The sequence below is a fragment of the Oryctolagus cuniculus genome, chromosome 6 (genome assembly GCF_051225735.1).
Source record: "Oryctolagus cuniculus isolate XC-2025 breed Fujian yellow rabbit chromosome 6, ASM5122573v1, whole genome shotgun sequence".
NCBI classification, from domain to species: Eukaryota; Metazoa; Chordata; class Mammalia; order Lagomorpha; family Leporidae; genus Oryctolagus; species Oryctolagus cuniculus.
In genome coordinates, this window is record NC_142872.1 from 63,934,653 (window position 1) to 63,956,707 (window position 22,055).

Here is a 22,055-nt window from a genome sequence, read left to right on the forward strand (position 1 = left end):
CAGAGACCGCCTGGTGAGACAGGAAGCCAGAGAGAGGGTGGGGCTAGGAATACCCCCACCCCCTATATCCTACTCTTAAAGGCGCCACCAAACTGGGGACCACACACCCAACACAGGAACCTCTGGGAGACCTCTGTGTCAGCCTCAATCAAACTATTGCTGGTGCAGGGTCGGGAATGCACGCTCTCTGGACACACTCCAGAAACTGCACCTGGAGTCTCCTTGGATGAGCTTTCCCAGCCCTATCCCACTACAGTGGCCGCTGGGAATACATTTTTCCCTAAGTAGCCTTGGAAAAAAAGACTGCATTTGTCGGTGCATTTTCTGAAACCCCGATGGGATCCTGCTGTCAATATTGTCTTGAAGCTGCTGTGTCCACTCTGTGATTGGGCCTGGGGCTCCTGCTGTGTGTGAGCACGGGTCCCCTATTTGTAATGTGTGCGCCCGGCGAGGGAATGTACCTGGTCCTTGCTGATGGACACTTGGGTTGTCCACAGCTTTGCACTGTGGCAAACAACACTGAGATGTACATTTCTGAAATAGGGCAGGCACACTTTAGGTTTTTAAAAGATTACCTAATGATGTCTGCAACTTACTTTCAAATGATTCAGAATATATATATATATATATATATATATATATATATATATAGAGAGAGAGAGAGAGAGAGAGAGAGAGAGAGAGAATGAACCGGTCTGGATGAGGGCACAGGAGGGCTTTGGCTCATGCTTGCCTCTTTCCTGGCATTTTGAATCTTGGTTTCTGGGCTTTCTCTCCTGCAGGTGCAGAGGGAGATGCGAGTGATCGTGGATGACAGAAATGACAATGCGCCCGTTTTCCAGAACACTGGATTCTCCACCAGCATCAGTGAGGTGATGTTGGCCTCCATGGGGTGGGAAGGACAAGGCACAGCCAGTGGGGCATCAAAAAATCAGGCGAAACCTCTCCAGGCAGGAGCGGGGAGGCGGGGAGGGGTGCTGCAGGAACCAAATTCAGATCCTGTTAAATCCGCGAGCAGTGTCTACATCAGCACTTTGCAATCATAGTGGACTCACTACTTTCAGTTATATAAAATCAACATGAACAGGAGGGAATTTATTCTCTCCTGTATCTGAAGTGTGTAGAGGTGCCTTGGACTACAGGCACAGCTGGATCCAGGCTATTGAGTTGCGTCATCAGGAAGATTTGTCTCTGTGTCTCTCAGCTCTGCATCCCTGGGTGCCTCCATCTCAGGGCATGGGAGCCATTCTGCCACATGGTGGCAAGAGCAGCCCCCAGTAGTTCCAGTCTCATATCCCGCCACCTTTGCAACTTCCACAGAAGGACCGTCTCCCTCTCTCTCTGTCTCTGTCTCTCTCTCTCTCTCTCTCTCTCCAGTTCTAGTCCAGGCACCAGGCTGACCTTCAGTGGTTCATTTTGTGTCCTATGCCCATCCCTGAACCAACTTTGAAGTATGGGAGACTCTGCCAGCTGGGTCGGTGTCATAGGCCTTCCCCTCCGCAAGGCGGGGCAACCCCGCTTGAACTACATGGTGGGGGGAGGGTCCTCAGTTGTTACTGGCAGCAAGCCCAACAGCCCTTGTGAATCTTTATTACCACGTGGCTGCAGGCACCAGAGACGGGGAAACCTCACACTAGGCCAGGCTTGAGGCTGGTGAGGTTCACGCTTCCCACAGCCTCTGTCCCAGGTGATGAAGTTGCCTGGCGACCCAGATGGCTCTGGTTGCCGCCTGCAGCGGCTTGCAGAGCCAGAAACCCAGAAAGCACAAGCAGGCTTATTGCGGGTGGTGCTGAGCACTGTGAAGATTGTAAAGCCGGCACAAGTCGGGGTCGGGGTGCTGCTCCGCGGGCAGACTGAGAGGAAAGGTTCTCTGAGTGGGCGACCTCTGAGCAGAGACTCACAGCAAGGGTGTGCTCCAGGCGGGGGAACAGAGCATGCGAATGACCTGAGGTGGGATGAGCTTGACCAGTGTGGCTGGAGGATAGAGGGCTGAGCAAGGGGTGATGTCAGAGATGGGGCAGCTGTCTGGCCCTGGGAGCCTGCACCCTATCTGGGCAGCATGGGGGACACTTGGAGAGCTTTAAGGGATGTGGTCTGACTCACAATTTCAAAAGATCTCATTGGGGGAGGGTATTGTGGCCCGAGGGGTGAGGCTGACTCGTGGGATGCTGACATCCCATATCGAAGTGCCTGGTTCAAGTTCAGTCCAACTTCCTGCTAGGGTATCCCAGAGGCAGCAGGTGGTGGCTCAAGTCCTTGGGCCCCTGCCACTATGTGGGAGACCTAGATGGAGATCCTGGCTCTGAGCTTCCGCCTGGCCCAGCCCTGGCTGTTGCAGGCATCTGGGGGAAAGAACTAGTGGATGAAAGATCTCTCCCTCCTGCTCTGCCTTTCAAATAGATGCAAATAAGTAAGCCCTAAAATAAATAAATAATCTCTTTGGCCACCATGAGGAAGTAGCAAGAGTATGGATGGGGCCCAGGAATGAAGGTTCCAGGGGGAAGCTTCTGGCTCTGCAGGGCACTGTTTGAAATTGAGGGTGTGGGCTGGCGCCGTGGCTCACTAGGCTAATCCTCTGACTTGCGGCGCCGGCACACGGGGTTCTAGTCCCGGTCGGGGCACCGGATTCTGTCCCGGTTGCCCCTCTTCCAGGCCAGCTCTCTGCTGTGGCCAGGGAGTGCAGTGGAGGATGGCCCAAGTGCTTGGGCCCTGCACCCCATGGGAGACCAGGATAAGTACCTGGCTCCTGCCGTCGGATCAGCGTGGTGGGCCAGCTGCAGCACACCGGCCGCGGCGGCCATTGGAGGGTGAACCAACGGCAAGGGGAAGACCTTTCTCTCTCTCTCTCTCTCTCTCACTGTCCACTCTGCCTGTCAAAAAAAAAAAAAAAAAAAATTGAGGGTGTGTAGATGTTGGAGCAGGGGAGTGACCCAGCCAGGCTAGGTTTGAGAATGGTCTTTTCTTCTGAGGGGCTCCACAAATCAGAAGCCAGCTCAGCCGGTGGTGAGGCTGTGTGGGGAGTGGGGAGGTTGGGGCCCTCTCCTGGCTGCCTCCGAAGGCCTGATCCCAGAACAACTTAGAAGTACAGGAAGGAGAGGAAAGGGAACCCCGGGGTGCCGCTGAGAGCCTGACTCTGGGGAGGGCGGAGATGGATCTGAGCCCACAGATGATTGATCGGTCCCTCCTTGCAGACGCTGCCAGTCGGCTCCCTGGTGTTCACCGTGCTGGCCGAGGACAAAGACACGGGGTCGGCGGGGGCCGTGGTGTACTCCATAGAGAAGGTGCGCGGGCGTCCCGGAAGGTGACCTGCGGGATGTCTGCATCCTGACTGCTGCTCACAGCCACTAGGGGGCAGCATCTCCACAGAGAACCCACAGGGTCCTGGAGCCTCTCAGCCCTCCTCTGACCCGTGACCCTTCCCCTGTGCACTGAGTCTCCCTTTGCCCAGCTGCCTAAGGAGGGTGCCTGCCCCTCACCCTCCTGCCCAGAGCACTGTCTGGGCCCTTGATAAAAGCTAACATCCCCGCACCTGGCGGCTCATGCACGCCTGACCCCACGGAGGAGGCGATGGCGGCTGGGAGAGGCGCTGGGTCTGGTCCAAGGTCACGCAGACAATAATGGGAAGGGTGGACCCTGTTCTAAGACAAGTTTGCTAGTGGCAGCTGCATCTGTGGAGCACTAGCGATGTGCCTGCCCATCTCTTGTCTTATCGAGGTCATCTCACCAGCCCGTTTCCCAGAGGTGGAAGTTGAGGCTGGGACAGGCCATTTGACTCGGTGGCACCTGCATGGTCAGTGAGTGGGAGAGCCGGGATTGGATCCTGCGTCTCTCAGAGCACGGTCAAGGGCAGGGCTGTCCTGGGCCAGCTTGTCCGCTGTGTGCTCTGCCTCAGGTCATCCCTAGCACTGATGACAGCCAGCACCTCTTCAGGATCCTGGACAACGGCTCCATCATACTCAACGGCAGCCTCAGTTACAACAACAAGAGTGCCTTCTACCAGCTGGAGCTGGAGGCGTGTGTGAGTGCAGGTGCAGGCCGGGTGCCGGGGTGCCTGGGTCCACGGCCTGGGCTCATGCAGGGGCCGTCTCCCCCCACAGGACTCGGGCGGCTTGTTCAACAACAGCCACACCATCCAGTGCTCCTCGCCTGTCTTCCTATCTGTCACGATCATCGACGAGCCTGACCTGGACCCGCAGTTCATCAGGGAGTTTTACTCGGCCTCTGTGGCTGAGGACGCAGCCCAGGTGTGCTTGGGGGCCTGGTGGGGGAGGGGGGCTCTGGGGGAAGCAGGAAGGGAGGAGAAAGGGTCAGGGCCACTGACCATGCCTCCTACCAGGGGACTTCGGTGCTGACGGTGGAGGCCGTGGACAGCGACAAGGGCATCAATGATCCTGTGACCTACAGCATCTCCAGTGAGCATGGACGCATCCCCAGGGCGGGGCTGTGGCGGCGAGGGCCGGGGTAGGGCTCCACCAGACGCTCTGCCTGCCTCCTTGCCAGGTTCCACAAGGCCTGGCTGGTTTGACATTGGGGCAGACGGGGTCATCAGGGTCCATGGCTCCCTGGACCGGGAGCAGCTGCTGGACGAGGATGAGGAGGTGCAGCTGGAGGTCACGGTCAGTGAAGCCACCACTGCCACCCCCCCCATTGTGTCCCCACCCTCAAGCCTCTGAGTTTTGGGCTCACTCCATCTGAAGACTGGTTCTCTGGCCTCTGCTCTGTACATCAGGCCACTGAGACGAACCCCAACATCTATGGGCAGCAGGCCAAGGTGAGCACTTGGGTCACCCTGGTGGTGACAGATGTCAATGACCACACTCCTGAGTTTTACAACTGCAGCCTCCCAGCCTGCACCTTCAGTCCCCAAGAAGTCCAAGTCAACTTCGTGGGTTACGTGGATGAGCACGCTTCCACCCGCATCCCCGTCGACAGCCTCACCATGGTGGCCTATGACCCAGACAAGGTAGGTTCCCCTGGGGGCAAGGACAGGGAGGGAGGGGGCGGAGAGCCAATGGCAGGTGCATGGGGGAGAGGCGGGCAGTGGAGCCAAGGACGATGATAGAAGGGGATTTGGGGTGATATTTGGGAATGTCGGATGGCGTGGTTAGTGTTGGCTATTGGGTTGGGTGGAGCATGGTCTCTGGTGATGTGGGGTGGAGGTGGTGGGGGTGGGGGTGAGGTCAGGTTGGGGAGGGTTTTTGGGATTGGGGGAAGCTGGGCAGTGTTGAAGCCAGAGTGCTCTGGGTGAGTGCCAGCCTGGAGGGCGCTCACATGGAGGCTGGGGCTGGGAGCTGGCGACCTGGTGACGCGATATGATGAGTAAGCATGGATGGTCAGGCCGTGCAGCAGCCCCTGCTGATCATGGTGAACCATGGTCTGAAAATAGGAAGCAGAAAATTCCAGAAATAAACAATCCTTATGGTTTTTATTTTCTTTCAACAGATTTAGTTTTTGTTTTTGTTTTTTGAAAAACATAGTAGAGAGAGAAAAAGACACACAAAGAGAGGAGAGGGCCAGCACCGTGGCGCAGTAGGTTAATCCTCCGCAGGCAGCACTGGCATCTCTATGAGCGCCGGTTCGAGTCCCGGCTGCTCCTCTTCCAATCCAGCTCTCTGCTGTGGCCTGGGAAAGCAGTAGATGGCCCAAGTGCTTGGGCCCCTGCACGTGCGTGGAAGACCAGGAAGAAGAACCTGGCCCCTGGCTTCGGATTGGCGCAGCTCTGACCATTGTGGCCATTTGGGGAGTGAACCAACGGAAGGAAGACCTTTCCCTCTGTCTCTCCCTCTCAATGTCTATAACTCTACCTCTTAAATAAATAAATAAAATCTTTAAAAAATTTTAAAAAAAGAGAGGGAGAGATTTTCCATCTGCTGGTTCATTTCCCAAATGACTGCAACAGCTGGATTTGGTTCAGACTGAAGCCAGGAGCCCGAGCTCCATCCTGTCTCCCATGTGGAGTGGGTGGCAGGGGTACCTCCTCTGCTGCTTTCTTTCTTTATTTTTTTTTTAGATTTATTTATTTATTTGAAAGGCAGAGTTACAGAAAGGCAGAGGCAGAGAGAGAGAGAGAGAGAGAGAGAGAGAGAGAGATCTTCCATCCACTGGTTCACTCCCCAGATGGCCACAAGGGCTGGAGTTGCACTGATTCAAAGCCAGAAGCCAGGAGCTTCCTCCAAGTCGCCCACGTGGGTGCAGGGGCCCAAGGACTCAGGCCATCTTCTACTGCTTTCCTAGGCCATAGCAGAGAGGTAGAGTGGAAGTGGAGCAGCCGGGGCTGGAACCAGCGCCTGTATGGGATGCCGGCACTACAGGCGGCTGCTTTACATGCTATGCCACAGTGCCAGCCCCCTCTGCTGGCACCTAGGCACATCAGCAGAGAGCTGGATTGGGAGCGGAGCAGCCAGGACTCCAGCCAGTGCTCCGATACAGGATGCTGGTGTCACAGACCGTGCCGTGCCACGATGCCGTCTCTAATTCACACATTTTAGATATTTTTATTACAGTATACCATTGTCATTGCTTTACCTTATCGTTATCTTACTGTGCCTAAGTTATCAGTTGAACTCTATCACGGGTATGCACGGATGGGAAATGTGCACAAATCCTCGTGTGGTGTTTGGTGCTCTCCGTGTCTCACCGTCTGTGACGCGAGGGGCAAGTCTGACACGGCAGCAAGTGTTGCGTGAGGATGGTCCTGCGTGGATGGGGCGTGGGTGTGGTGAGTGGTGCTGGTGCTGACTGAGGTCCTCGGGCCGGCGATGCTGGTGCCAGGTGGTGCTTGGCACTGCTGTGCCGGTGGTGGCAGCTAAGGAAGGTTGGTAGGAATTCTCTGTGGGAGCAACGGGAAGGGTCCTGGGAGCCGCGGTGCCTGGGAACGTCCCCTTTAGATGAGCCCACATTGGCAGGGACCACGGCCTTGTCAAGCCCCTCCCCGCTGTGGGACCGCCTCAGGCAGGAACCCTGGGAGGGGCAGCAATGCGGGTGGGTGCGTGGCAGGGCGCTGGGTGCTGACTCCACAGCCCACCCAACAGGGCAACAACGGCACTTTCCTGCTCACGCTGAGGGGCCTAGACGCCGAAGCCTTCAGCGTCTCCCCGGAGCGGGCAGCGGGCTCGGCTGATGTGCAGGTGCTGGTGCGTGCATCGCAGCTGGTGGACTACGAGACAAAGACGGTGATGCTGGTGCAGGTGAGGGGGGCTCAGGGGACCACGGGCAAGGGAGGGCCCCCTGGATGGGGGCTGCTCAGGATCCCCGTGCTGCCTCTTCGCTGTGTCCTCAGGTCGTGGCCACTGACTCCGTGAGCCAGAACTCCTCCGTGGCGATGGTGACCATCCACATTAGGGATGTAAATGACCACAGGCCCTCGTTCCCCCAGAGCTTGTACGTCCTCAGCGTGCCGGAGCACAGTGCCACTGGCTTTGTGGTTACTAACAGCATCCACGTGAGTGATGACGGACATGATGGGGCCAGGCTGGGGACGGGGTTGGTGGGGATGCCTGGGGGTGGGGGAGGGACCTGGATGGTCAGAATTGTGTGGCCCTGTTCGTGTCTGTGGCCTCTGATGGCACTGGGTCCCAGCCGGCATGAATGTGCGGGAGCCCACCAGCCCCGTCTCCAGTGGGCAGCTGCCATGGCCTCCACAGCATCCCACTGTCTCTCTGCCTCACAGGCCACGGACCCCGACACGGGCGAGTGGGGCCACATCACCTACAGCCTGCTCCCGGGAAACGGGTAAGGTCCTGGGGGTGGGGGGTGGCAGCTGAGGGGTGTGGACCCAGGCCCTGCCTCTTCCGGCCTCGCCATGGAGTGAGGGTGGCCAGAGAAAATACAGGCCGCTCAGTTAGGTTTCCATCTCAGAAAACCGACTGCTTTTTCTTTTTAAGATTTATTCATTTATTTAAGAGGCAGAGTTACAGACTGAGAGAGGGAGAGACAGAGAGTTCTTCCATCCACTGGTTCACTCCCCAGATGGCTGCAATGTCTGGAGCTGAGCCGACCCAAAGCCAGGAGCCAGGAGCTTCTTCTGGGTCTCCCACGCATTTGCAGGGGCCCAAGCACTTGAGCCATCTTCCACTGCTTTCCCAGGCCATAGCAGAGAGCTGGATTGGAAGTGGAGCAGCCGGGACTAGAACTGGCACCCATATGGCATGCCGCTGCTGTAGGCAGAGTCTCAGCCTATTACACCACAGTGCTGGCCCCAACAAGGAATACTTTCTTAACAAAAATTTTTTTAAAGATTTGTTTTGTTTACTTGAAAGGCAGAGTGACAGAGGGAGATATGGAGAGGGGAATCTTCCATCCATTGGTTTACTCCCTAGATGGCTACAGCAGCCAGGGCTGCACGAGGCAGGAGCCTGGAGCTCAATCTGGGTCTCCCAATGGATGTCAGGGGCCCAAGTACTAGGACCATTTTCCTCGGCCTTCCCAGGTGCATTAGCAGGGAGCTGGATTGTAAGCAGAGCAGCCGGGACCTGAACTGAGTCTGTGATATGGGATGCTGCTATGGCAGGTGGCAGCTTAACCTGCTGAGCCACAGCACTGGCCTCAAAGTTTTTAGGTCAATCAATTAAGCAATCTGAAAGACATAGTGACAGGGAGAGACGGAGAGGGAGGAAGGGGGGTATCTTTCATGCACTGGGTTACTGCCCAAATGGTTGCCACAGCCAGGGGTAGACCAGGCCAAAGCCAGGAGATCTGAACTCCGTCCAGGTCTCCCTTGAGGGTGGCAGGGGCCCAAGCACTTGGGCCGTCCTCCACTGCCTTCCCAGGTACACTAGCAGGGAGCTGGATTGGAAGCAGAGCATCCAGGATTTGCACAGGTGCTCCTATAGGATGTGGGCATCCCAAGCAGTGGCTTAAACTACTGCACCACGACGACCACCCACAAACACTTTTTTATTGGAATGAGTGCATTATTGTGTTTTCTGTTCTTATCATGAAATGCCCGAGGCTGGGTAGTTTGTAGAGAGCTGTGTTGAGCTAACATTGCTGGAAACTGAAGGACGTGGTACCAGCATCATCTTCAGCTATGTTCTGGTGAGGACTTCGTGACAGATAGCACCACAAGGGCGGGCCACAGCATGTTAGGGATCATGGGAATAGGGAAACCAGAGAAGGGAGGAGCCAATCTTGTGACCCCCACCAGGCCCCACCTCGTAAAGGTCCCACCACCTCTTAACGGTGCCACACTGTGGAACAAGCCTTGGGGGACAAAGTCAAGCCATATGGAAACCATAGCAATAAGAATGTTGTACATGTGAGAGGCCTTGAAACGGTTCATGGGAAGGGTGCATTATCTTTTAGTTCCAGGTTCCCATAAGCTTTTTGAAATACCCCCCACCCCATTTTGCGTGGGACAGGCAGCACATGTGTGTCCCTGTGTATCTGAGAGTCACCCGTAAGAGAGCATTCTGTAATTCCATCTGCTACATCTGGCCACCCTGAGCAGGGCAGACCTCTTTGCAGTGGACCCAGACTCGGGGACTGTGACGGTGAGGGATGGAGAGCTGCTGGACCGGGAGACGCAGGCTGTGTACTACCTGACGCTGCAGGCGGCGGACGGCGGCAACCTGTCGGCCTCCGCCTCGCTACAGATCCACCTGCTGGACATCAATGACAACACCCCGGAAGTCAGCGGCTCCTACAACATCTTCGTGCAGGAGGAGGGGGGCGAGGTCTCCGTGACTATCCAGGTGCGAGCCCACCTGCAGCACGGCTGGGCAGGAGGAGGGGCCACGCCCAGCTCTGCAGTCCTGCCAGCCGCGGTGGAATCTGGGCTCTGCCAGGAGACCCCGGGGAATGATGAGATGATGGCTGCAAAGTGCTTAAAGCAAGCCCTCAAAAGCACTGCTGTTTTATGTTCACTCTCCTGCCCCTTTCCAGAAAGTAAGATATATATATATATATATATAAAACAAAGAATATAATATAATATAATATAATATAATATAATATAGAAGAAAGCAGAGTTAGAACCCACTGTCCAAAGGGTAAAACCCAAAGGCAGAGTTGTAACATGGCTGCTAAGATTTTTCTTAGATTTATTTATTTATTTGAAAGTCAGAGTTACACGGAGAGAGAAGGAGAGACAGAGAGAGAGAGGTATTCTATCTGATGGTTTACTCCCCAATTGGCCGCAACAGCCGGAGCTGCACTGATCCAAAGCCAGGAGCCAAGAACTTCTTAGTCTCCTACGTGGGTGCAGGGGCCCAAGGACTTGGGCCGTCTTCCACTGCTTTCCTAGGCCATAGCAGAGAACTGGATTGGAAGAGGAGCAGCCAGGATCCGAACCAGCACCCATATGGGATGCCGGCACTACAGGCAGTAGCTTTGCCCGCTACGCCACCACGCCACACCCCAAGAATCAGTTCTTTTAAAAATAGTTTTAAAACACAGCACTAAAGTAGTGTTCTTGGGAACAATCAGGCTTCCCACTGATTCTGCGTTGTTTCCTTGAATTTGTGAATGTCTGTGATGTCTCCCTTCCCACTAGCCTGTCAGCTGTCTCAATGACAGCTCTTCTCCTAAAACAGGGCCTGGAATGCTGTCGAGTGCCAGCAAGGTTTTGGGAGGCGAAGCAGCCTCGTGCTCGGGACCTGAGGACCTTGTGTGACTGTTGGCTCCTCTTAGACGGGAGATGGAGGCTGGGAGAGCGGACAGCACCCCGCTGACTCCAGCCACCACTGCCCGCTGGCTCATGGCTCACGTCCACTCTGCTCATCTGCACAGGCCCAGGACAAAGATGAGCCCGGCACCAGCAACAGCCGCCTGCTCTACAGCCTGCTGCCCAGCCCCCACAGCCACAACTTCTCCGTGAACCCTGATACAGGGCTCCTCACGAATCTGGGGCCCCTGGACCGAGAGGCCATTGAGCCTGCCCTGGAGGGCCGCATTGTGCTGACCGTGCAGGTGGCTGACTACGGCGTGCCCAGTCGCAGCACCGAGGTCAACGTCACGATCACTGTGGAGGTGAGGCCTGGCTCAGCCAGCAGCAGGCTGCTGCAGGTGCCCAGTCCCTCCGGCCCCAGGGGAGCCACGTTTTTGTCCTTTGCCATACGGGAGGAGAAGGGGTGGGTAGAGGAGAGAGTCGTGTAACCAGACTGGGCCAGGCTCCTGGCTCTATACTTGGGAGCAGCCCCAAGAGCCACGTGGCCACAAGCATCAGAGAGTGTGATCTCAGGGGAACTGGAGACAGAAGCAGGATTAGGACTTGTGGGCTGTCCTTGGGAAGTGATGGGCCACACAGAAGGCAGAAGCAGAACCCTGCTCCCTGCGAGCAAGTCCTTGTACCTCCGGGAGCTGCCTGGGGGAAGTGCTACCCCACCTTGCAGAGAGGGCGGGCTGTGTGTGTGTGAGAGAGAGAGAGAGAGAGAGAGTGAGCGAGGTCTTCCATCCACTGGTTCACTCCCCAAATGACCGCAATGGCCAGAACTGCGTTGATCTGAAGCCAGGAGTCTGGAGCTTCTTCTGGGTCTCCCATGTGGGTGCAGGGACCCAAGGATTTGGACCATCTTCTACTGCTTTCCCAGGCCATAGCAGAGAGCTGGATCAGAAGTGGCGCAGCCAGGACTTGAACTGGCACCCATATGGGATGCCGGCACTGCAGGCCACGACTTTGACCTGCTGCATCAGGCCCTAAAAAACTGTATTTCTTTAATTTATTTGAAAGGCAGTGAATCAGGGAGAGAGAGAGAGAGAGAGAGAGAGAGAGAGAGAAACAGAGCTCCACTGGTTCACTCCCCAAATGCCCACAACAGCAGCCAGGACCAGGCCAGGACAAAGGCAGGAGCATGGGACTCCATCCAGGTCTCCCATGTGGGTGGCAAGGCCCCAAGGACTTGAGCCATCCCTTCTGCCTCCCAGGATCTGCACTAGCAGGGAGCCGGAACAGACAGTGGCCGAGCCCAGGCTGTGAACCCAGGCCCTGTGCTACAGGCTGCAGGCGTCCCTTAGCTGCTGGGCCAAGGGCCTGCCCCTCCCAAACCTTTAGAAGTCCGTTTGCACATCTCATTGAGAGGGAGGCTACTTTGTTTCCCAAGGTGTTTGTTTTGTGGGACTCCAGTAGGCACTCAGATAAGGGGTGAGGGCACCCCCAAGCGGCAGCTTCACCTTCTGCACATCAACACCAGCCCGGGCTCCCTCCTGAAGGCTGCACCTCATCTGCGGAGTGGGCAGTTCCCTGTGCTTGAGACACAGAGGGAAAGAGAGGGTCCCGGCCTTGGCCTCGGGCAGAGGAGTCCCTGCCTTCTCAGAGGGGCCTGAGGAGGCTGAACTCCCAGGGCTCCAGTTGCTGGCGCTCAGGCCCGCCTCTGCCCGCAGGACATCAACGACAACCTGCCTGTCTTCAACCAGTCCAGCTACACGTTCTTCGTCAAGGAGAGGGATCCAGGTACGCCCTCCCTCGCTAGGCTGGGCATCTGGGTTGGGGCCCTCCTGGAGCGGGGCCTGAGGGGGTGGAGAGGCGGGGCTTCCTCCGAGCTCCGCCCCTTGACCCGCAGGTGTGCTGGTGGGAGTGGTGGAGGCCTGGGACGCGGACCAGACAGAAGTCAACAACCGTATCAGCTTCAGCCTGTCGGGGAGCAGCGTGAACAGGTTCATTCTGCAAGGCTCCGTGCTGGGGCCTGGGCGTGCCGAGGGCCGCCTCTGGCTGCCGCTGGACGAGAGCCTGGACTACGAGAGCCAGCCCTTCTTCTATCTGACTGTGAGCGCTGAGAACCCGGGCCCTCAGGACCAGGAGGCCACGGCGGAAATCAACGTGACAGTGGTGGACGTGAATGACGAACCACCCACCCTGGTCGCAGCCTCGCTCCAGGGCATCCGTGTGGCCGAGAACGGCTCCCAGCACGGCCAGGTGGCCGAGGTGCGGGCCCAGGATGTGGACTCCACGGCCCTGCTGCAGATAAAGCTCCTAAACACCATCTGTGCCAAGGCCGGCGTCGCCGTGGGCAGCCTGTGCCATGACTGCTGGTTCTCTGTGATGCCCAACGGCTCCGTGTACATCAACCAGAGCGAGGCCATTGACTACGAGGTCTGTGACCTGGTCACGCTGGTGGTGCAGGCCTGTGACCTCCTCACGGATCCTGGCTTTCCGGCCTGCAGCGACAATGGTGAGGGGGCCTGGCCTGCCAGGCTTGGCGGCTGGCAGCCTAGGGGTCCTGGGATAGAACCTGGGCTGGGACCCACAGGTCTGGGTTCAAACCTTGGCTCCAGAGTCGCCCATCCCTCTCCCAGCGTCAGCTTCCCACTGGTTGGTGGAGTTGGTGTGGCTTGGCTGTGGTGATGACGTGAGAAATCACAGATAAACACCCGCTGCAGAGCCTGGCACGCAGCAGTGCCTGCATGGTGCTCTGCTGTTGTTAGGCAGTGTAAAAGCAAGAGCACGCTCTGGCCAGACGTGTGTTGGCATGTCACCAAATCGTGGGTGACCATGGTGACAGCCAGCGCACGCTGAGTCTTTGCAGCAGCCAAGAACTGTGGCAAGCACCTGCTGAGCATTTCCTCATTTCATTCCTGCCCCACCCATGGGGCAGCTGACTCCTAGCCAGTCTCGCAGATGAGGAGGTTGAGACATTTTTCTTAAACTACTTTTTTAAGATTTATTTTATTTATTTGAAAGAGTTATAAAGAGAGGTAGAAGTAGAGACGGGGGGGGGGGGTCTTCCACCTGCTGGTTCACTCCCCAAATGGCCGCGATGGCTGGAGCTGGGCCGATATGAAGCCAGGAGTCAGGAGCCTCTTTCGGGTCTCCCACATGGGTGCAGGGGCTCAAGGACCTGAGCCATCTTCCACTGCTTTCCCAGGCCACAGCAGAAAGCTGAATCAGAAATGGAGCAGCTGGGAGTTGAACCGGTGCCCATATGGGATGCCGGAGCTGCAGGCCAGGGCTTTAACCCACTGTGCCACAGCACCAGCCCCAATGTGGACATTATTTTATTTGAAAGACAGAGAGACAGAGACAGATCTTCTATTTGCTGGTTCACTCCCCAGATGCCCTTCATCTGGGTCTGCCAAGTGGGTGGCAGGCACCCAAGTTCCTGACCCATTTCGGGTGCCCACCAGGATCCACAGCAGCAGGAGGCTGGAGTCGGGCGTGGAGCCAGGACTTCAGCCCAGGCTCTCTGTTATGGGATGCGGGCATTCTGAGTGGTCCCTTTACCGCTGTGTCAGAAGCCCGCCCCGTGTGGCCATCTCAGCACCCAGCTGACGCTGCTACAAAGTGTCAGTGTGACGTTTTGGTCAGCTGAGACGCACCGAGGCCAGGCCCGAGCCTGGCCCACCGCTCTGGTTGTGTGGCTGTGACACGCCACTCACCCCCAGCAAGGACGGAATGTGCACTCGAATTGGGACTGGGGAGGGAACTGTGTGACACTGCAGGGGCGTGGCTGAGGCCATGGGGGGCGGGGCTCTGGGCCCAGCCTGTGTGGAGCCCCCAGCCAGCTTCCCTTCTGTCCCCAGGAAGCCTCCCCATAACGATTGAGGATGTGAATGACAACACACCTTATTTTGTGCTTGGCAACAAGACTTTTGGTAAGCAGCAGGCCTGGGTGTCACCCTGCCGCATACACACACACACACACACACACACACCTGCTCCCTTGGGACCCCACACACCCTCACCGCCTGCCTCCCTCCAGGAAGGAGGGACTACATTTTCATTCTAGCTCTGCTCCTCTTGATCTCTGGCCCTGGGCTGAGCCCTGGCCTCTTTGGATCCCAGTTTTACCACCTGTACAATGGGAGATGGATGACTTGCTAACAACTGGCTGTCGTGGGGGGGGGGGTCCTTTTTTGATAGAGAAGTTGAAGGCAGGTTTGGTGGGGACAGGCGTTGAGCCCTGAGCCAGTTTGTGGCCAGCACTGGGCCAGGTGGGCCCTGCCCGAGCCCCACTGACCTCCTTCCTGTCTGACTTGCAGTCATCATCCCAGAACTGGTGTTAATTGGCCAGCAGGTGGCGACTGTCCAGGTGAGTCCGTCTTACCAGGCTCTGTGGGTCACATGAGCCCCGAGGGACAGGGGGCTAAGGCGTTCAGGTCTTCTGGCTGCCCGCAGAGTGTTTGAACCCTAGAAAGGAGACATATGGGCTGCCATCTATGCAAAAGAAAGCTCTAGAACAGAAACATACACCAGCCTGCCTGATGGGATCGTCGCTAGCTGTGGAATGTAGTGTCCACACAGATGTCATCACCGTAGGTTCCACTTTGCAGGCCTGACTTTCCCCACTGCCACAGAATTCCTGAGTATTACAGAGAAATCCTGATCAACTGAAACTCATATGAGTTCCTTGTAGTTAATTTCTAGGACTTGTAATCGTAAATGCACTTGCCTTTTCTTTCTTTCTTTTTGTTTTAAAGAGCTATTTATTTGAAAGGCAGAGTAACAGAGGCAGAGAGAGAGAGAGAGAGAGAGAGAGAGAGAGGTCTTCCATCCGCTGGTTCACTCCCCAACTGGTTGAAACGGCCAGAGCTGGTCTGACCCAAAGTCAGGATCCAGGAGCTTCTTCTGGGTCTCCCACATGGGTGCAGGGGCCCAAGGACTTGGGCCATCTTCTACTGCTTTCCCAGGCCATAAGCAAGGGACTAGACTGGAAGTGGAGCAGCGAGGACTTGAACTGGTGCCCATATGGGATGCCAGCCCTGCAGGTGGTTCTTCACTCGCTGCGCCACAGCGCTGGCCCCACCCCTACCAGTTTTGGTACTGATGTGTTTATTGGAGGGCCGGGGCTGAGCCCCCCGCACAGCCCTGAGTCTGGGCCTGGCTGGACCTCTTACTCACCCGTGAAGCCGCCTCACCCTCTGCGACTCAGTTTCCCTCCCCAACAAGGAGCTGGCAGCACCAGCAGGTGGTCTCTGGCTGCTGCTTCCTACGCTGTGACAAGCACATGGGTGTAGGAGACAGATGGGCCTGGCCTTGCCCACTGAGAGCTGTCCCACGGCCAGTGTCTCTCATAACCCCAGTTTCTTGTTGGGCAAGGATGGCGGTTTGCCAATCCTCAGCCAGCTACACTCCAGCGTCATCAGTTCAGCCATGGCATGGAACCCTCTCCTTTAAATTGACTGCTTTTTGAAACATAAACCCTAGCTCCAGCTTCTCTCTGAACAGCAGGCTCGTGGCTCCGTGGGTTGGTTATGCTTTTCTCTAGAAGGCATTGGAATGAACATAAATGCATGCCCCCGCCCTGACTCAGCTCCTGGTCCCCCAGGAGAATCCACAGTCACGTTAGGGAGGGATCTCAGGGCAGGCGCCCGGCACACAGTAGGTGCTTAGGAAGCCAGAGCGCTCCCCGGCATAGCATCGTGTGCGTGGCAGGTGTGGTGGGAGCTGGTAGGATTTGTTTAGGGCACAGTGACCTGTCAAGCTGGGGTAGAGCCTTGTCCAAGCCTAGATCTGCGGAGCAGCCACACCGACGATCAAACACTTGCTTATTGCGTGGAGCTGGCAGGGGCAGGAGGAAGGCTGACAGGGGCTAGGGGCCACCGCAGCCTCAGACCCCTGCTGGAGTGGGGGAGGAGAGAGGGAGGTGTGGCCCAGCCCAGCCCCCAGATGTTGCCCACTCTTGTTCCCAGGCCAGAGACGATGACTCAGGGGCCAATGCGGTCATCGAGTTCAGCATCCTGCAAGTGGATTTCGTCTCTAAGGATGGGACCACATTGCCTTTGCAAAACGTCTTTGAGATCCCCACCTCGGCCGAGGGCACCGTGTTTACTGGCAGCATTGAGTAACAGCGGGCGCCCCCCACCACCGCAGGCTAGGGGCAGGGGTGGGGGGCGAGGCCAAGAGGCATCATGGCATGCCTCCCATCCTGGGAGGGGTGCAATTAGGTGCCAGAGGACTCCAGCTTGGGTGTCAGGATGGCTCTGTGTCCCTGCCCCTTCTGCAGGCTACTGATCAACCTTGACTCCACTCTGCAAGGGACCTACCAGGTGACCGTGCAGGCCCAGGATAAACCTTCCGTGGGGTCTGCCCGTGAAGCCCAAGTCACCCTGAATGTGAGTACCAGTCCCGGCCTCCAACCTAGTTGCCCCTGCTGGCCCCTGGGCCTAGGTCTCATGCGCTCCCACCCGCTCCTCCCCCAGCTCTTCACCGTGGACCAGAGTTACCGCGTGAGGCTACAGTTCTCCCCACAGAAGGAGGAGGTGGGCGCCAACATGGAGGCCATTAAGGCGTAGGTTTGGGTGACCAGGACAAGGCCTAAGGGGGCTGCTCCCTGACAAGACCTGGACAGGCTGTCTCTCAATCCTATCCATGACCCACACTTGACTTTGTCCATCTCTCACCCTGGACCTGGACCTGCACTACCTTTCTGCACACATCCAGAAGCCTCTGCCCAGCCAAGGGCAGAGAGAGGGCTCAACAGAGCTGCCATGTACCGTTGTGAAGGCTGGGCACTGCACAAGGGCACTCTGTTTGCTAAGCTGTAAACCCAGTGACAGGACGGGATTTCCTTTTCTCTTCTTTGCATAGAGGTGCCACCTGCTGAGCCAGCACAGCTGTCCTGAGCAGGCCTGGACTCTGTGACCATTTGCTCCCTTTGTAGGGCTCTCGGCCAAGCGACCAGGACCACCGTCTACGTTGTGAACGTTCAGAACCTCGACTCCGCAGCCAGGTGAGTGTGTGCAGGCCCCGCGACTGGTTGGGGGAAAGACGCAGGAGCAGGAAGCTGGGTGGCGCACAGTGAGGGCGCAGCACCCCTGCAACCCCTTGTCCTGTTCCCCCGACCCCGCCCAGGTCCCGAGCCCACTCCTACATGGATGCCTACTTTGTCTTCCCCAATGGGTCAGCCCTGACGCTGAACGACCTGAGTGTGTGAGTGGGGCTGTCCTTAGGGGCTGGGCACAGTGTGGGCAGGAAAGCCTGGGTCTGAGCTGGCTTCTGCACCCAGGATGATTCGGAACGATGAGGACGCGCTGACACAGCTGCTGCAGCTGGGGCTGGTGGTGCTGGTGAGCATGGGCAGGATGGAGGGGCTGCGGGGGGCAGGGGGAGGCAAGAGCCAAAGGTGACCGCCCCTCCCCCTCCCCCAGCCGCAGCCCCCTCACGCCCTTTCTCTTCCAGGGCTCCCAGCAGAGCCAGGAGTCAGACCAGACGAAACAGCTCATCAGCGTCATCATAGGACTGGGAGTGGCCTTGGCACTCGCCATAGTGATCGCAGCCACTGTCCTCGTGTGTGTACGGAAGAGGTGCGGTGCCATGGCCTGCCGGGGCTCTAACCGTCTCCCTAGACACTCGGGTAGGGAGTGGGGCAGAAAGAACTGGAGTTTAGGTTGGCAGCAGCTAGCTGTGTGTTCAGTGCCCAGGGATTCCTGAGATCTCTGTCATCTCCCCACCCCCCACCCCCGGCCCCGAGCCTCAGTTTCTTCCTCTGCACAATGGGCATGACACAGATTTCTCAAGGCACTCAAGGATATAGCGTGCCTGCGCTGCACCCTGCAAGACACCTGGTGCCTGCTGTTGTGTCTCCCCTTTCCAGCGCAGCCACATGTGGATTTGATCCCAGGCCTTGCTGCTGGCTGCCTGGGGGCCTTCGGGAAATCATTGCCCTCTGTAAAGGGAGCTAATGCTCTGGTCCACCAGTCACCGTGAGGTGCCATCAGGGCCCCCACGGGGCACATGGTGAGTGCACAGCCAAAGTGTGACCCCCGTCCTGGTTCCCCCACAGCCACCGCCGGAAGCTTCAGGCTATGAAGGCTGCCAAGGAGGCCCGGCAGACGGCAGCAGGGGTGATGCCCTCGGTCGCCGCCATCCCCGGCACGAACATGTACAATACTGAGCGGTGAGCAGGGGGTGAAGGGCAGGTAGGAGATGTGGGGAGGTGGCTGAGGGCCATGGGCACTTGACTGAGGGGCTTCTCTGCAGGGCCAACCCCATGCTGAACCTACCCACCGGGGACCTGGGCTTGGAGTACCTCTCCTCCAATGATCAGGATCGCATCAGGTAAGCAGGGGGGAGGTGGTGTTGGTGTTGGTGTTGGTGTTGGTGATGGTGATGGTGGTGGTGGTAGTGGTGGTGATGATAGTGGCAGTGATGTTGGTGTTGGTGATGGTGGTGGTGGTGGTGATGGTGATAGTGGTAGTGATGGTAGTGGTGGTGATGATGGTGATGGTGGCAGTGATGTTGGTGTTGGTGATGGTGGGGTGGTGATAGTGATGGTAGTGGTGGGGGTGGTAGTAGTGGTGTTGGTGTTGGTTATGGTGGTGGTGGTGGTGATGGTGATGGTGGTGATGGTAGTGGTGGTGATGGGAGAGATGGTAGAGATGGTGATGGTGATGGTGGGGTGGTAGTAGTGGTGTTGGTGATGGTGGTGGTGGTGGTGATGGTGATAGTAGTGGTAGTGGTGGTGGTGATGGTAGAGATGGTGATGGTGATGGTGGTGGTGGTGGTGATGGTGGAGGTTCTTGGTCACCGAGGGGAGGACTGGGCCTCCTGCCTACCTGAGCGCCATCATTTCTCCCTTAGCCTCAACTCCCTGGATGACAACTCTGTGGACCTGGACAAGAACAGTAAAGGAATCAAGGCAAGATGGGGCATGAGATGGTATCTGGGGCTTCTGACTTGAGGTTCTTCTCTGAAGGAGTAGGGTCCCTCCAGAGCGCCAGAGACCTGCTGTTGACTTGAGCAGCCTCGTGTCTCTGCTCCAGGTGCCAAAGAGCCCCATGGCTCTGCACTGGGGGCCCCTCCCTGCTCCCCCACTCTCCAATGCACCTCTGGTTCTCAGTTTTCTCATCTGGGAATGGGGACTACACCTTCAACCTTGCAGGGCTGTTGCCGGGATTCAATGAGAGCAGCCATGAGAAGCATCCAGCACAAAGTCAGGGTCCAGGGCTCAAGAGCCTGGTTCCGCCTTTTATATCAAAGCTGGTGGGGTGGGGGAGGGACCGAAGTGGGTGATACAGCAGTAGCAAAGGAGAGAAGCTAGGCTGGGAGGAGCGCTGGTACCACACTTGCTAACCGGGTTGGCTGGTTAGATGAGTTCACAGCATAGAATCACTCAAAGGGCTCATTAAAAATGCCCACGTCACCCCCAGAGCTTTTGGATTCCCCGGCGTAGGAACTGGCTGAGTTTCAAGCTCCCTGGGGGACTGAAATGGACAGGGAGGGGACCCTGCAAGGGCAGGGCTCTGGAAATGGGAGGAACTGCCCCTGTGTCCCTCTCCCCCACCATGCAGTACAAACTCTAAGACCCACTGGCATGGCAACAGCCCAGGGTTGTGGTGGTGGTGGGGGTGGGAGGCGCCCACCCCACTGGGTCCTATTGCAGGGCTCCTGGCTTGCCTACATGCTTCCATCCTTATTTTGCCTTGAGAACTCCTTACTCAGAAAGATTTGGTCCACAGAAACAGTCTGGCTGCTGAGTACCAGAAGGGTGCCTAGGGGCTGGGGGCAACACAGTGCAGGTCCAGAAGTGGCCTCAAGAGAGGCAATTCCAGTGACCTCCAGGTCGTAGCGCATTTGTTGGAAGCTGGTTAGCGTGTGCTGGGGGGGAATGGGGCAAGAGGGTCTGGTCTTGCCTGCTGGAGCTTGGGGTCCCCCCAAGGAGGCCGGTGTTGCCCCCCAGAGGAGAGTGGAGTCAGCCCCTACTCCCCACTCCCACCGAGGTGGGGCTGCATCTGGGAGCTGCGAGTGTGGAGAGGGAAGGGGCCAGGGCACAGAGGGACTTCAAAGCCAGGAACCAGCTAAGGCAGGAGTTGCCCCAGGCTCCATCTCTTCGCCTGAGTTTCTCAGGGACTCAGGGGGCCTAGACCCTTCTCGGGAGCCGCCTGCCTGCTCTGTTCCCTGGGCTGGGCAGGCAGCACAGGTGGGCCCTCTCCTCACCAATCACCGGGTGCCAGGACTTGCCTGAGAGCCCTGTGTTTTGCCTGACCCAGGAGATCACTCGGTCCAGCCTTTCTAAGACATCAGTGGGGGAACTGACACCCAGAGAGGGTGCTGGCTTAGGCAAGGTTGAACAGCTTGCAGGGTACAAGCTGGCCAGGACCAAGGTGTCTGGCCTTGGGGGAGCAGGCCACAGTATCCTGGGTGGCACTGCACCAGCTTGCCCTGCTCAGGGTCTGTGGGACGAGAGCAGGATGTTCTGCCCCCTGCAGTCCCTCAGTGTTCTGCTCTTTCCCAGGGACCTACCTGAACAGCCCCAGGCTGGACACAGCTCTGGGAGTGCCCGGGAGGGGGTGGGGTCGGGGTTCTGGCCCATAGGAAGCTGTGTGTGTGGTGTGTCCAGGGGAGGGGGAGAGGGAGGGAGAGGGAGGGCAGGAGAGTTCCCCTGATGAGGGTGTACCGTGATGAAGTGCAGGGGGCACCCCATCTGGGAACGCATCCCCCCACCAATGTTAGCAGAAAACGTCAAATTGCTTTAGAACCAGCAACACCAGAGATTCAAACTCTGCTCTGCCCCTTTCTGGCATCAGCTTCCGCGCCTGTAAAGTGGGGGACATGAATCCTCCTTCAGGGGGGTTCTGTGGGTGTTTCAGGTGATGTGGGGTGCAGGTGGCAGCCTTGTGCTGGATGGGCTGTTTGGCACCGGGTGTGTGGCCTGGCATTACTCAGGAGTTGGCAGGACACCGAGGGGCCAGTCTGGGGGGAGGGGCATAGCCAGAGCATACTCCTTCCCCCTGGGGGCCCACCCTTTAGCCTGAGCCTGTCCATGACCACCCCTGCCACAGCCACCTCTGGGACAGAGCAGCCCAGGAGAGCAGGTGGGACGCCAGCCAGGGCGCCATCTGGTGGTGGCTTGAAGGCCCAACACCTCTTCTCTCCACTGCAGGAGCCGGGCCACCATCCCCCTGGGCCCTATGCAGAGCCTCTGAGCATGTTGCTGTCAGGAAGGCAGCACACGGAACTGGCCTTCACCAACGGTGGCCTGGACACCACAGACCTGTGATGGCCGACCCCACTCCTCTGGGCCACCTGGGAAGAGGCCTCGTCATCCCCAACTGCACCTTGCCCTCCCCTCCCCCACCCCGGGAATGATAATATACCCTGCTGTCAATTGCTTGGACAAGTGTTGGGGAAAGATTTTATTACCAATGTGGACTGTGACAGTTTGTAGCCAAAAATTGAGGCC

General features: G+C 57.5%; 1 protein-coding gene across 3 annotated transcripts in view; it reads left to right on the top strand.

Annotated features, from left to right (window-relative positions):
• CDHR2 (cadherin related family member 2) overlaps positions 1-21,992 on the top strand; it is a 39,600-nt gene extending 17,608 nt beyond the window's left edge. The window contains exons 6-32 of one of the 3 annotated variants that reach the window (XM_070076434.2): positions 783-872; positions 3,192-3,281; positions 3,893-4,018; positions 4,098-4,244; positions 4,337-4,412; positions 4,501-4,616; positions 4,730-4,963; positions 7,032-7,187; positions 7,280-7,441; positions 7,670-7,731; positions 9,449-9,692; positions 10,729-10,968; positions 12,319-12,388; positions 12,498-13,106; positions 14,455-14,526; positions 14,914-14,963; positions 16,564-16,715; positions 16,878-16,986; positions 17,074-17,162; positions 17,535-17,603; positions 17,726-17,803; positions 17,880-17,940; positions 18,053-18,177; positions 18,657-18,770; positions 18,854-18,931; positions 19,454-19,511; positions 21,756-21,992. In XM_070076434.2, coding sequence (XP_069932535.2) covers positions 783-872; positions 3,192-3,281; positions 3,893-4,018; positions 4,098-4,244; positions 4,337-4,412; positions 4,501-4,616; positions 4,730-4,963; positions 7,032-7,187; positions 7,280-7,441; positions 7,670-7,731; positions 9,449-9,692; positions 10,729-10,968; positions 12,319-12,388; positions 12,498-13,106; positions 14,455-14,526; positions 14,914-14,963; positions 16,564-16,715; positions 16,878-16,986; positions 17,074-17,162; positions 17,535-17,603; positions 17,726-17,803; positions 17,880-17,940; positions 18,053-18,177; positions 18,657-18,770; positions 18,854-18,931; positions 19,454-19,511; positions 21,756-21,872 — 3,594 coding nt within the window. In that variant the 3' untranslated portion in view covers positions 21,873-21,992. Of the gene's footprint in view, positions 1-782; positions 873-3,191; positions 3,282-3,892; positions 4,019-4,097; positions 4,245-4,336; positions 4,413-4,500; positions 4,617-4,729; positions 4,964-7,031; positions 7,188-7,279; positions 7,442-7,669; positions 7,732-9,448; positions 9,693-10,728; positions 10,969-12,318; positions 12,389-12,497; positions 13,107-14,454; positions 14,527-14,913; positions 14,964-16,563; positions 16,716-16,877; positions 16,987-17,073; positions 17,163-17,534; positions 17,604-17,725; positions 17,804-17,879; positions 17,941-18,052; positions 18,178-18,656; positions 18,771-18,853; positions 18,932-19,453; positions 19,512-21,755 lie in introns of those variants that run through there. The other 2 variants (XM_089335098.1, XM_089335099.1) reach the window with 2 other exon arrangements.
• Positions 21,993-22,055: the final 63 nt, after the last annotated feature.